At 43.7% G+C, this 13980-nt stretch overlaps 1 protein-coding gene across 1 annotated transcript; it reads right to left on the bottom strand.

The window, feature by feature from the left end:
* Positions 1-2396: 2396 nt before the first annotated feature.
* ATP6V1G1 (ATPase H+ transporting V1 subunit G1) lies at positions 2397-9616 on the bottom strand. The gene is made up of 3 exons (XM_081150971.1): positions 9395-9616; positions 5515-5615; positions 2397-3202 (listed from the first exon to the last, which is right to left on the bottom strand). Exons 1-3 carry the CDS (start codon positions 9474-9476, stop codon positions 3029-3031), a joined length of 357 nt encoding a protein of 118 aa, XP_081007097.1. The 5' UTR covers positions 9477-9616; the 3' UTR covers positions 2397-3028.
* Between the last annotated feature and the right edge of the window lie 4364 nt (positions 9617-13980).

The raw sequence follows: 13980 nt of genomic DNA, 5'->3' as shown, positions 1-13980 counted from the left end.
TTCTTCTCCTGCCTCTGCAGCTGTGGAAACCCATGTGCTAAGACGGTAGAGCCACGAAGTGGAAATAATCTGAATCACTGAGTCACCGCACAGAGGACAGCTGCCCCGGAGCCGCCCAACTCGTACAGAACACTGAAAGAAATAAACCTCCACTGTATTCAGCCTCTGAGATTTCAGAGTGTATCCTATCCTGAGCTATTATTGAAGACTTGAAAACTTGTAACCAAGGATGATTAGATTGAGAAAAGAACAAATTTTAGAAAATTAGGAAACACTTGCTGAGCACCTGGAATGTTTCAGGAATTATGTGTGGTACTTTATTTTTAACAGCTGTTGTTGCTGTAGAACAGTGGTTCTCAACTGGGGCGGTTTAGGCCCCCAGGACATCGACAATATCTGGAGACATTTTTGGTTGTCACAACTGAAGGGGTACTACTGGCACCTAGTGGGTGGAGGGCAGGGACACTGCTGAACATCCCTGCGGAGGATAAAGCGTAGCCCAGACCGCCTCTTCCGAGGTGGTCACTAATACCCGTTTACATCATCCAGGTATTCTGCACAGAGTATAGGCAATTGTGTATCCCTTTTTGCTGCTCAGTGGTAATAAATCACACCCAGTTCTGCATGTATATCTTGGAATTCATTCCCTTTCAGAACCAACATACCGGTCTTAGTTGTCAAAGAACCTAACAGATGCTAATTCCTCCTCAGGCCACACAGAAGCCCCTCTCCAAGGTAGCTTTTAAAATATCCTAGTCTTGGCCCCATTCCCAGAGACTGATTCAGCTGGTCTGGGAGGGACCTGAGCACCCTTTTCGCCTGGGTACAATCAAGGTTGACAACTGTAGAACTAACCCCACCACTTGTGCCCTGGATCTCACTCCACCCAGAACACCCCACTCCAGTCTCGCTCTATTCCCTTCCCCACCAGCATTTAAACATGTTATCACCTCTCTCAAACCACTTCCTCCATCAACCACTCCTGCACCTCTCCCCTTTCCTTCCCAGCTGTGTTTCTCCACGCACTCACTTTACATTCATTTTTCAAACCACTTGGGTTTCCCTCTTCTAGATCACAAGCTCTTGCTTTTCAGATCTTATATTGTCCTCTCAACCAACCCTAGATCACACTTTTGAAATAATTCCCTCTGTTGGTTCTGTGACTAGCAACATTTGGCTGGTTGGCTGAAAGTCAAGCAGTTATATAAATAAATCCAACTTGATTAATCCATGATGCAATACTGGTGGCAACCAGGTTAAAGATACTGGGTAAACCAGTGAATGAAGGTATTGTTTCCCTGTGACACTCCAGTTTAGGAAATCTGCAGTTGCAGTAGGCTGAGGCTTGGAGTTGCTACACTTAGCGATACCAAGAGTAAATCCCTAACAAAACTAGGTATGGTTTGGGATACGTTAAGATGGAGATGCTTATTAGATATCCAAATCAAAATATCAAATAAGTGATTTGAGAATTCTCGAGTTCAGGAAAGAGAAGTTGAAAATATAAATTTGGGTCTTCAATATAGATGGTATTTAAAGCCAGAAAATGTAGATGGTCTCTCAGCAAGGACATCAGTGTTAAGTCCAAGAACAAATCCTTGGGAAAACAGGAGGAACCAGTAAGAGACTGAAAAGCAAGGTACCACATTGCTGCAGATGCTAAGAAAGTGGTCCAAGGAACAGTCAACCCCATCAGGCAGTACTGGAGATCAAGTAGGAACGTTATTATTGCTGATCCTGACAAGCAATTTCAATGGAGTGGCAAGTGCTAATCATAGCACTTTGACAGTAAAAAAACAGAGAAGCTTGTATAGAAAACTCTTTTGAGTAATTCCACTAAAAAAGGAACAGTAACTGGAGACAGAAGTGACCCCCTATCAACCAATCCTGAGTCATAGAAAATAAAGGTTTTTTTAAAGGTCATCTAATTCCCTTGTACTGTTTCAGAACAAGCAAGGAAATCACACAATGTTCTCTTTCAACTGTTTCTACCTACCAGAAATAATTTTGCAGCCCAACACTTTCAGCTAATAGAGGGCGATGGGCATTTAACTTGGAAGCGCTAGTGTGACGTTCCGGTAGGTATTCCACTTATGATTTACCCTACCCAGAAAGAAATATGCTTGCTAACTGCGCAAGGCTGCCCCAGTACACGGTGCTCTGCAGAAAAGGCAAATGCTGACTTACTAGTTGCTGTTCTTCAAAACAGCTGATGGGTGAAATCATAAGTGACTCTTTCCTTCCTGCTAAGATGCAGACCAAGACTACTTTCTAAGTATGTGTGGGAATGTGTGTGTGATACACATGCTAATTTAATTTCCTCAGTGAAATTCTGCAAAACAACTGGGTCAAAGTACACTATGCATTATCAAAAATGATGAACCAGAAAGGAAAAATGCATGACAAAGACTCTTTACTTTTAAATGATTATCAGTACACCAAGTAATAACATGTAACAAGTTCCTGAATTCTACCTAGTAATTTTGATTAAGAGATACTAACAGCAGCCCAAACAATTAGACTAGTATTCATTGTTCTAACTCTTAGCCACAAAGGACAAGTTTAAGGCTGGCTGCTGCTTTTCACAGGTTACAAACAACTATTTACTACTTTTTCATAGATAAAGCCCCTGACCTTCAAGAAAGCTTTAGGGAAAAAAAATACATTTGATCCCTTTCTTTCTTAAAAAAAAAAAAAAAAGTGTTTCTTACTACATCTAAGAAAGAAAAAGTCAATATTGTTGTATATATGTTGCTTGAGCTAAAAGGCATAGAAAAACAGACAATGTATACCCTTTAAATTTCTAAGAAATATGAGGTAAAAAGATGAAATCTTTGGGTGAGTTCTAAGTTTGTACAAAGAAACTAGATTTGCTATTCTCCCAAAAGGAAAAGGACCTACTATACAATATCCAGAAATAATTTAATGCCTTTTCACAAGAATATAACTCAAGCTTTGCAAAAGCTTCTTATTCCATGGAGGCATCTAAAATGGCAACCCATGGAACAGGCGCTTCTCTCTTCTCCCCTTATCCATTTATGCGGTAGTTTTCATGGATTTCTGGTCGGATGTCACAGACAAAGGACAAGAGGTTGTCCAGGACTTCATCCCTGTTCTGCCGGAAGTAGGTCTGGAGGATGGTCATCTTCTCTTGGGTTTCCTTCTCCACCTCAGTGCTGCAACTGCCATGGGATCCCAGAGCCTGAAATCAGGGAGTAATGACACATAAGGGATGTCAGGATGATGCTCTGGTTAGCCAGGAACAACACTTGGTACACAACTTTCATACTTTTGGAGAAACCCAGTCTCATCAATGGATATAAACAATCAGTACTAGGCAATGGAACCTCATGACTGAAGAGCATGCAGGTAGGGGGCATGCCAGATGCTGCTTGTTTGATTAGGGAAGCCTGAAGTGTGAGCCAAGACAGGCCATTAGTATGGAAAAGCCACTGGAAACAGTTTGGGTGGGCCCACAAGGTGGGTGGGGCAGGGTCTCATGGTATCGCCAGGGCAGGGCTACAGTGTGAGCTAGATTGAGGAAGACTCAGATGTGGTACCCACCTGAAGGCTCTGTGGGGGAAGGTCTCAGAGAAGAAACAATGGCCTCTGCCAGCACTTCTGTCTGGAAGAAAGCTGCCCCTCCAGCTCTCGCCCTGATGCTCAACACTTCAGGTCCTCCCCATATCCCTGCGGCCTTTTGAGACGCTGCCACAGTGCTGGAGCTCAGAGGGAGTGAGTCTGAGTAAGCCCATGCGCAGGCCCTCTAAGAGGACCTGCCTGGGCCCTGGCCGCTGTGGCTGCTGGTTGGAGTGTTGTCCTGCACACCGAAAGGTGGAGGGCTCCATCCCTGGTCAGGGCGTGTATGGGAGGCAACCAACTGATGTTTCTCTCTCCTTCTTCCTTCCTCTCTCTAAAATTAATTTATAAAAAAAAAGGGAACTGCCTGGGACTCCAGAAGCCCTCCGTCTCACTCAGCCACCATCCCCGTTGGTCTTCACAGCCAGAAGTTATGGGGACTTCTATTCCCAGCATTGGAACCTTAGGCTGCGGAAACCTGGTGTGGGGCTGGGACCCCCTCACACCTCAGGGGGAACCTCTGCTGAGAAATCCCTCCTAATTTTTATCTACCACATGTGGGTGTGGGACCAGTCCGTTCCATGTCTCTGTCCCCCCTACCAGGCTCCACATGGCTTCTGTTTTATATCCTTAGTTGTAGGACTTCTGTTCAGCTAGATTTCAGGTGGTTCTGAATGATGGTTGTTCTGTAGTTTAGTTGTAGTTGTGGGAGGATGAGAGTACTGTGTTTACCTACACCACCATCTTGAACAGAAGTTGCTAAGTCCTATTATTTAAAAGTCCATAACCCCTACTCAGGGGAAAAAATACCCACTAGCTCTACTTTATGAACATATACTATGCCAAGCCCCACTACTCAAAACTGTAGAAGTTACAATGGAACACTGTTAGAAAAACTGAGAGCTCTTGCTTATAGCACAAAATTGATACTGCCTCTATAAACAACTGCAGCAGAGACGTACAAACACGATGAGATGGCTGCTCTGACGAGTATTTCTATACTGACTGTGGGCAGTCTGACAATTTACAGCACCAATCTGCCCCAGTTTAAGAGTCAGAGAAACATTTTAAGTTTTAATAACACTGTCATTGCCCAATGCAAAGATGAATGAAATTTTTGCTACTTACTGCTAAGGAGGGATGTGTGCCTGGAACTAGCAGAGGCCACAATGTAGAAATTGAGAATGAAGCCCACAAAGTCAAAGGCAGAATTGAGAGATGAAAACAGAGTTCTCAGATCACTAAGCTTCTGGATCAAAATCAAGTTAGCTTTCATCTGGGTTTTTAACTAATTCCATTTTGTTTAAACCAGTTTGAATTGTTTTCTGTTACCTATATAAAAGAGTCCTGAAAGAGTTTCTTTTCTCTATGAAGCCCTTCTCCATCCTTTCCCCTTTCCAGAATTTTCCTTGCTTCCTTTGTACTCTCTGCAATGTGTTTTTGTACTATTATTGTATGCATCTTATGCATGGTCATCTAGCCTATACGGCTGGTATATGTCTTTACACTAAAGTGGTGCTCCATGTGATTTGTGTATCTCTAGAACCACACTTTTCACAGCTGTAGGTCTGCATGACTTGCATTTCATTGAGTTTCCTTGACCACCAGCCTGTAAGCTAAGCTCCATGAGGGCAAGGACCATATCTATTTCTGTTCACAGCTCACCCTCTAGCATCTGACAAAGGACCTGGTACATGTTAACATACTTGTTAAATGACTGAATAACTGAAGACTAGGACCCAATGTTAGTTAAAAATTGATCACCCTAAGAAATTCAGCCTGAGTATCCAATAAAACATACAATAACCAAAATTTTAAAATTCAACCAGAATGAGAATTACCAAGTTATGCCAGGTATTTTGAGAGCCTGGAGGAAAGGGGAGGAGAGGGAAGCCTCAAGAAACTAAAGCAGTAATGAAAATAAACAGGGCCCACCGCAGCTTCCTTGGCCTTGAACTCCTTCTCCCTCTGCAGGCGGTACTGTTCAATTTCAGCCTGAGCCTCCTCTTTGGCCTGCTTCAGCCTCCGGTTCTTTCCTGTTTTCAAAAGAACGAGGTACATCAGGAAGTGGTTAAAAGACAAGAAGAGGAAGCAGAGACTGAGGTGGTAAATTCTAACGTAAACAATGAAAAATATTTTAAGATACAGTCCCAAAAGATATGCACATGGGAGAGAGGGAATTCAGAGCTAACTAGTAATATAGGTTCCTGCCTCCTATAGGCTTTATTTAACTAAAAAGTGACTAGATACAAAGGACTGCCTTCCATAACTACAGACTATAAAAATGATGGAAAAACATTTTGGAATGTGTAAGAATATTCTCCCAATGTCACCTACTAAGAACCAACATCAAATGGGTGAAATTAGTCATCTAAGGAACTCTTCCTCTTCCCAAGAAGTAAACACCTAATTACGGTGCTGATTACAAGTGGAGCTGTGATTGGAAGTTTAACAAGGAGACTAATATGCTCCCAAGGGACAGCAACTGAAAATCTAAATGAAACAGATGATGTCATATTGGAAACTAAAAGCCATGTCTGTGTACAAGGATCTAAGTAATGAAAGTGGTATCAGGAAGAAATCCTGAATGGAGAGCACGGGACAGTAAGACTTGTACAGAGCCTAAGAGGTGAGGAGAAACAGGTGGTCTGGTTTCTAGACGAGACTAATTTAATGCACAGCTAGAAAAATTATCTAGGTTCTATCAGAGCCTGTAGAGAAACAGACCCCAAGACCAACCAATGCCCAAACAGGAAGAAAAAAAAGGTCCTAGGAGATCAATCTGAACATTTATTTAATTCAGAGCAAAAAACATCCTCCACCTAAAACTAAGCTTTATTATACATCATTGTATATCAATTGCCCAAATCCCACTCAACTCACGTGAATGAATGAAATTAAACTTTCCACCTCCTGAAGAATCTTGGACTCCACTGACCCCATGACATCAACACTCCATGAGGAAAGTGTGAAACAATCAACAGATCTCTCTTTCTCTAAGCACCCAAAGACTATTTTTGCATATTTACTTCAGTACGATTTAGGGCCTACTGCTGTCCTCCCCTCAAACCAACTTCTACCCCAGTGCTCTACATGCTATCCTCCTCATTAGCTATATTCAAAGCCCTATTTCAAAGACAAAGATCTTTTCCAAACCAACAATCTACAAATAACATTTATGGCCCAAACATTGTGCAGTAGCTCCACATCATTTCACAGTACCACTCTCCTGATCACTCCCAACTCCCATGGCTCCCTGACTTAATCACATAATACGTTCTCTAATTATCAGCAAATATCTTCAACGTTCAATTTTGATAGGCTTCTCTGAAAACTAAAAATAAATATTTGAACAGGAAATTATGTTTCTTTTCAATCTTGTTTTTCGTGGGTCTTACTTATGGGAGTGAATGTTACGTTTCACTCCAATGAAATAAACCATAACACTATATATATATATATATATATATATATATATATATATATATGTAAAATGGTTCAAAGCAATGATTTCATGGCAAATTTTGGGGTTGGACCATTTTATCATATCATGTCTTGCCTCTTCCCAATTCCTAACTGGGCTAGTCAATTATAATTACAGATCAATAAAGGCAATAATTTTTTCAAACTGTAGTTCTCAATACTTCCGTTCCTAGTTATTACAAATTCTGAGATGTATATTAGCCATAAATTCCTTTAAAACAAATTCATTCAGTAACGATGTAGCTATTAGATACGCAAACACCGGCACCAGGTTTGATGAGATAAAGAAAGATCTAAGACATGACCCATTTCTCCAAGGCACTCAGAATTATTCTTACCATATTCCAAGTATTTGTTCCTGCACTTCCCCCAAATATTCTCACATGCTTCCCAACAGACACAACTTGTTACTGATGAGCCATCACGGGACTAACTGTGGGAAGTCATTCTGGAAATACTGTATCAAGAACACAATCAGAAATATTCTGTGAATAACACAGAACTTTCCAGTCACCAGAGCAAGACTGAAAGGCTTGTTCTCATCTCCAGCTCCCTCAAAGAAAACTTTTCCTATAAAGCATAGAGTATCGCGCACCACCCCTAATTGAAAGTACAAAAGCCATGTACTTGGGGGGTAAGAGTGTAAGTTTTACGCTAGGAGAAACACCAAAGAAATTACTAAGATGAATATTGCTTGGTATTTTCTCCTTGCACAAGAATGGAGGCCTCTAAACCTCAGCTATGCTGCCTCCCAGGATATGGTCAAATCATTTCTCTCTGAGCCTCATTTTTCCCACCTGTAAAATAGGGATAGAAATCTCTCTCACCAGATGGGAAACTGAATACATAAATTAGACACAGTCCCTGATCTTCAGAAATTTAGTCAAGTGCCCAGCAGGGCGTGGCTCAGCGGTTGGGCGTCAACCTAGGATCCAGGTGATCAGGGTTCGATTCCCAGTGGGGGCACATGCCTGGTTTCGGCTCCATCCCCAGTAGGGGGCGTGCAGGAGGCAGCCGATCAATGACTGACTCATCATTGAAGTTTCTATCTCTCTCTCCCTTTCCTTTCCTCTCTCTGAATAAAGATATATTTTAAAAAATAAAAGAAATTCAGTCAAGTGACTGAGCCTTATGAAGACACAGGTTATTGCACTGTGATGACAGAAATAAGCACCTGGAAAGGACTCCTAGGCTAGTCTGAGGGGAGAAGGTCAACTCAGGGAAAGCTGTTGAGAAGAACTGCTCCCTCAATGTTGAGATCTGAAGGAAGATTAAGGGTTAGAGAACAAATCGAGGAAACCAGGGGAAAACCTCTTGCAATTAGAGCAAACAGCTATGCAAAAAAGTTTGCAAAGAAATCAACAAAGGTGCTTTCTGAGGTGCCACAGTGGTTCAACAGTCTGGAGAAGAGTACCTGTGATATTAGGCAAGAAAGCAAGAGACTGACCCAAAAATGCCTCCAACACCCTACTAAGGAATTTGGGCTTTATTCTGCAGGCACTAAACGTCTGTTGGCTGTAAAGGGTGGTGGAAAAGCCATGTTTGCATTTTAAAGAAGTGACTAGCTGCAGTGAGAATGGACTGCAGGTGAGAAAACTTCTTCCACTCACCAGTCTAGATTAGGTCTACCTGTTCAATTCTTTAGCAACCTCGCATTTCTCAACTCTCAGCGCCCTCACCTCACCTGCAGTTAACCTAGGCTGTATCTGCTTCCTTCAGTGGGACTCTAAATACCACGAAGGTGGAGGCCATAGATACATCGGGCACCGCGCTTGGCACCTAGTATTCGCATTTTGAAAATTATTTAAGGACTCAACGAATTAGCCTACTATAGCAGCCTCAGTGAACTTGATGACCTGGACTGAGATGCTGGCGGTACGGACGGGGTAAAAATCAACAGATACATAAACCATGACGACTGACTAAAGGTGACGAACGAGGGAGATGTGGCAAAGAGGACTCTGTTTCTAGACTGAGCTACTGTGTAGATGGTGGCTCCCTTCGCTGAGACGGAGCGCCCACAGCAGCCAAGTGGGACGGGGAAAGACAATGAACTCCGCTTGGATAACCCATTTCACACGCCTCCAGACACCAAGAAGGACGCCGACCCACTGTCGTCTCCAAGCCCGATCTATTACCCCACAACGCAATTTCCAGCCCACCTACAAGCCTTCCAGAGCCTCGGACTCGGAGCTTCGGAACACACAGCAGCCGCGACTGTAACCACCCCTCCGCCCGGCCGCGTTCCGGGCCTCATCCACCTCCCACCTCCCGCGGCCTGGCCGCGTTCCTGGGCCTCGCCCCGCGCCTGGCCGCCCCACCCCAAACTCACGCTTGCGGGCCTCGGACACCTTCTCGGCGGCCCGCTTCTCGGCCTGCAGCAGCTGCTGGATGCCCTGCGACTGACTGGCCATGGCGACCGTGACTCCAAAGCCGAGGCCAGCGGCCTAACTCCCCTTGGTCGCCCCACAGGTCAGCTGACCCAACTGCCCAAGATCTGCGCCTGCGCCCTGCGCCGGCGCCCCGCCCTCCGTCACGTGACCGCCTCGGCGCCTGGTCAGCTGACTGCCGTTGAGGTCCCGTGACTGGGAGGTAAGGGGCGGGGCGGAGGAGGGAAGGGCGTAGCGTCTGTGCTGCGCCGGCGCAGGATTGGTCTTTTCGGGGAGTCCCGTAGCCCCACCCTCTTTCCATTGTGTCGCTCCGGGAACTGCTTCCGTGGTCGTCGCCGCCTCGCCGCGTAACTATTGCCTTAATCCCCCCTCGTGGTATGCCGACGTTAAGGCCCAGTGCGAGGGACCGAGTCACTTTACCCTGCTCTGCATACTGCTTTATTCTCCCCCTTTCTGGAACTTTCCTTGGGACCCAAATGTATTAGGAGGCAGATTAGGAAAATTCTAGGCAGGCACTGGAAAGTGTCTGGATTGGAAAAAGGGAGGGAGGCTTGGGCTCAGGTCTGCCACGGATCTGCTGTGTGTTTGAGAACATTTCCCTTTTCTGAACCTGAGCTCGGGAAGGGAGTGAACCGTTTCTGTAGGTGATTCACGGACGCCTGCTGGGGTCCTAGAGCACCGTTGGCCGATGCAGAGGACACAGCAGAGCAAGGCGGACGAGGTGGGCGCACAGTTTATGGACGGAAACCCGATTAAAATTACAGACTGTGATAAGTAACGAAGGAAAAACTCAGGGTGCTTTAAGAAGGGCTAAGGAGAGGGGGATGTGGCCTGTCTGTGAAGGCCTCCCGAGGAAGTGGCATTTGAAGTGAAATCAGAAGAATGAGAAGTTAGCCAGGAAAGGGGGGGGGGGAGAACCTATGGTGATAAGAGGATAGGGACCAGCATGCATGGGTTGGGGGGGGCAACTTGGCACAGAGCCATCACCTACGAAGAATAGGGGCATAGGCAGGAAATGGTTGATTTACAATGTGACAGGCACTGGCCTAAACTTTGAAGTAGTGTTGTTAAGGCCAAACTGAGGCTCAGAGAGGTTAAGTAACTTGCCCAGAGTCACACCCCTATTAGCCCCCGGGTCTGCAGAGTGGAACATCTGGCCCACGGTGCTCTTCTACAACCTTGTGGGCTGTGGAAAGGACCAGATGGACTTTTAGGGTCCTCCACCTGCCAAGAACATAAGAATGCCAGAACTTTTCTTCACAGAAATACCTCTACACTCGAGGAACTGGATTCGTGGCTCAGGACATTTTCCTTGATTGAGGTTAGGGTTGGAAAGGAGACTAAAACCCAGAACCCATGTTGTTACCTAACTAAAGGCGTCCATTTGCCCAGGGGCATCAAAGCAGGAGCTTGCAGCAAAGAAAGTAAGGGTTTACTTGGGAATGGCCCATGCCAAGACTCACAGGTTAGCTAATGCTCAAAGACCTGGCCTTTGGATGGCTTCCAGAGGATGGGTTATAAAAGGAAAAATCATTAATCATGGTGACTAAGGGAGTTAGTGTTGTGGTCAGGGTTGTGGTCTCTACTGATTCATGGGTGCTAGTGTAGAGGATAGTTGATCAGTGCATCTGGTCCTGATGTCAGATAAGAGGTTGCTTCATCACTTGTCTGGCTTCCCCACTTTCCTGGGCCTGTAGCTGAAACACAACTGAGGCCTAGACTTTATCGCTATTCTGACCAAAACTCTGTCTCTGTGGTCAACAGACCTGAAGCTTTGATCCTAAGATTATTTGATAAAAAAAAGTTCATATTGAAGAAATGAAGTTTCTATTTGGTTGCACTATCCTTTTTTGATATAAGAATCAGCACTTGACTGGTCTCTGGGATTTTTAAGCCCAGTCAGTGGTTTCTTGAGATGATTTGTCATTTTGTGTGTTCTAAGAAAACATAATTTACTAAATCAATGGAGAGTAATATATACTTTCAAGGGTGAGATGTGGATTAAAAGACATAATGGCCCTAGCTGGTTTGGTTCAGTGGTTAGAGCATTGGCCCAAGAGCTGAAGGGGCCCAGGTTCGGTTCGTACCTCGGTTGAAGGCTCCATCCCCAGCTCCTGTTGGGGTGCTTGGGGGAGAGGCAACCAATCTCCCTCCCTCCCTCCTTCTCTTCCACTCTCTCGGAAGAGCAATGGAAAAAACATCCTCCGTTGAGGATTTAAAAAAAAGAGAGATAATGGTATATGATCTCACTTATATGTGGAATCTAAAGAACAAAATAAACAACAAAATTGAAAGAGATTCATAGACACAGGGAACACACTGGTGATTGTCAGGGGCGAGGGGGGTTGGGAACTGAGTGAAAGGTGAAAGGATTAAGAAATACAGATTGGCAGTTAAAAAATAATCATGGGGCTGTAAGCATAGGGAATATAGTCAATAATATTGTGATAAGCATGTATGGTGTCTGGTGGGTACCGGAAATATCTGGGGCGGGATACTTTGTAAAGGATATGATTATATGCTATGCTGTTACACCTAGAACCAATACAAAATAATACTGAAAGTAAACTAATTGAAAAATAAAAATTAAAAATGCAGAAAAAAGAAGCATCACTAATACTGTAGTACACAGAAAAAAAAAGAGATAATGGTAGCAGAGAAGTGGAAACACCCCAAATGCCTGTCAACTGGTAAGTGGATAAATAAAAGGTGGCATATCCATACAGTGGGTTGTAAGAAGGAATAAGCTACTGACACGTGCTGCAATATGGAGGGACCTCGGTAGCATTATGCTAAGTGAAGGAAGCCAGACACAAAAGACCACATATTGTACAGTTTCATTTATATAAAATGTCTAGAATAGGCAAATATTTAGAGATACAAGTGAGATTTTTTACTAACCAGGGGCTGCAGGGACAGGGAATGAGGAGTGACTGTTAACTCATATGGGGTTTCTTTTGGGGATCAGGGAAATGTTCAGTAATTAGATCGTGGTGACGGTTGCACAACCTTATGAATATACTTAAAACACCAAATTATGTGCTTTAAAAAGGTGACTGGTACAGTACGTTGATGTAAGAAACAACCAAACCTGTAAGAGTTTGTATGAGTTTATTTGCGCCAAACTGACAATTGCCAGGAAACAAAATCTCAACAGACTGAGAAGATACTCTGGAAAATGGCAGTTTTCCTACTTATTTTATACATCATAGTCAAAAGGGAAGGCATAAGGGGGTTACATGAAATTTATTGGTGATAGATTAGGGTGGGGGTGGGAATCTTTGGGATTGGATAAAGGAAATTACCCTGGCATTCCAAAGGTATGTTATCGGTAGATGCAGAAAGACTATAGACAGGCTCAGTTAGGGTAAAGATCCACCTTTGTCAAGGAAGATATTGGCCTAACACATGACTACCCGCCATGACTCTTTTTTAGTTGGAAAGTTTTAATTTCAGACCATCCTATGTGGTTACTTTAGCCCTTTGAGTTTGTAAGGCTGCCATTCAGGCCTCTCCTGAGCTCCTCAGGTTTAGTATATGGTTCTTTTTTCCATCCACAAGTATTTTAATTATGTCACAGTAAAGCTGTTATGAAAAGAGAGAATGGATGTGAGGCCCTTGCACAGTTTCTCGTCCGTGGTAAGTGCCAGGAAACAGAAGCTGCAGTTTTTATCTGGCTGGGGGGTAATGGTTTGATTTACAAATCTGGTCCTCCACTTAACAAAAGCCTCACATCAGGGTTCCTCTAACAGCCAGCTTCCTCAAAGCACCTAAATATCTTCAAATTCCAGATTTTTTTTCTCCTCACAGCATTTCAGAGGTTTATTGTGTAGAGAAACATTAGACAATTTGTTCTCGGAAATTTCCAGACTGGTTTGGACTTTCTGATGATCAGAGTGGGTGTTTGTTGTCAGAACTGGGGGATACTGGGGAGATGCCCCACAATGAGTAGAAAATGAGGGTGAAGCAGTTGCCCTTTTGTCCTGTCACATTTTCCCATGACTTTCCACACTTCATCAAACCTACCATAAAAACACTCAGGTTTAATCACTTCTTTGGGTGTTCCTTTCCTTATGAAGGTGCCCATGTCACATAGGACTTACCTTAAATAAATTTGGATGCTTTTCTCTTAAGTTATCTTTTCTTACAGAAGCCCAGCCAAGAACCTAAGTAGAATAAAGGATGGATATTTTCCTTTCCTTACAATAGCATTTACTTGTTTTTTCAACCTCTTCACAGATCCAGATCCAGGGTCTGCGTGGGTAACATTTATTTCTCTGCTTTCCTGGGAGCTAAGGAGCATGTCTGGAAAGCTGATCAAGGAAACAAAGCATTGCAAATGATTCCTAGAAATCAACTCCAAATGAATCTGAACAAAGTCATGAGCAGGGATATTAACAGTTACCTTTTTCATTAATTCTTTCATTCATTTAAAGATGCTTATTGTTTCTGTAACACTTTCAGCAATAAAGATAAATTTCAAAAAAAGTGCTTATTGTGCCAACCTTCAGCCAGCTGCTGTTATGTG

The sequence above is a fragment of the Miniopterus schreibersii genome (assembly GCF_964146895.1).
Source record: "Miniopterus schreibersii genome assembly, chromosome: 11".
Taxonomy (NCBI): Eukaryota; Metazoa; Chordata; class Mammalia; order Chiroptera; family Miniopteridae; genus Miniopterus; species Miniopterus schreibersii.
This window is presented reverse-complemented; position numbering and strand designations above follow the sequence as displayed.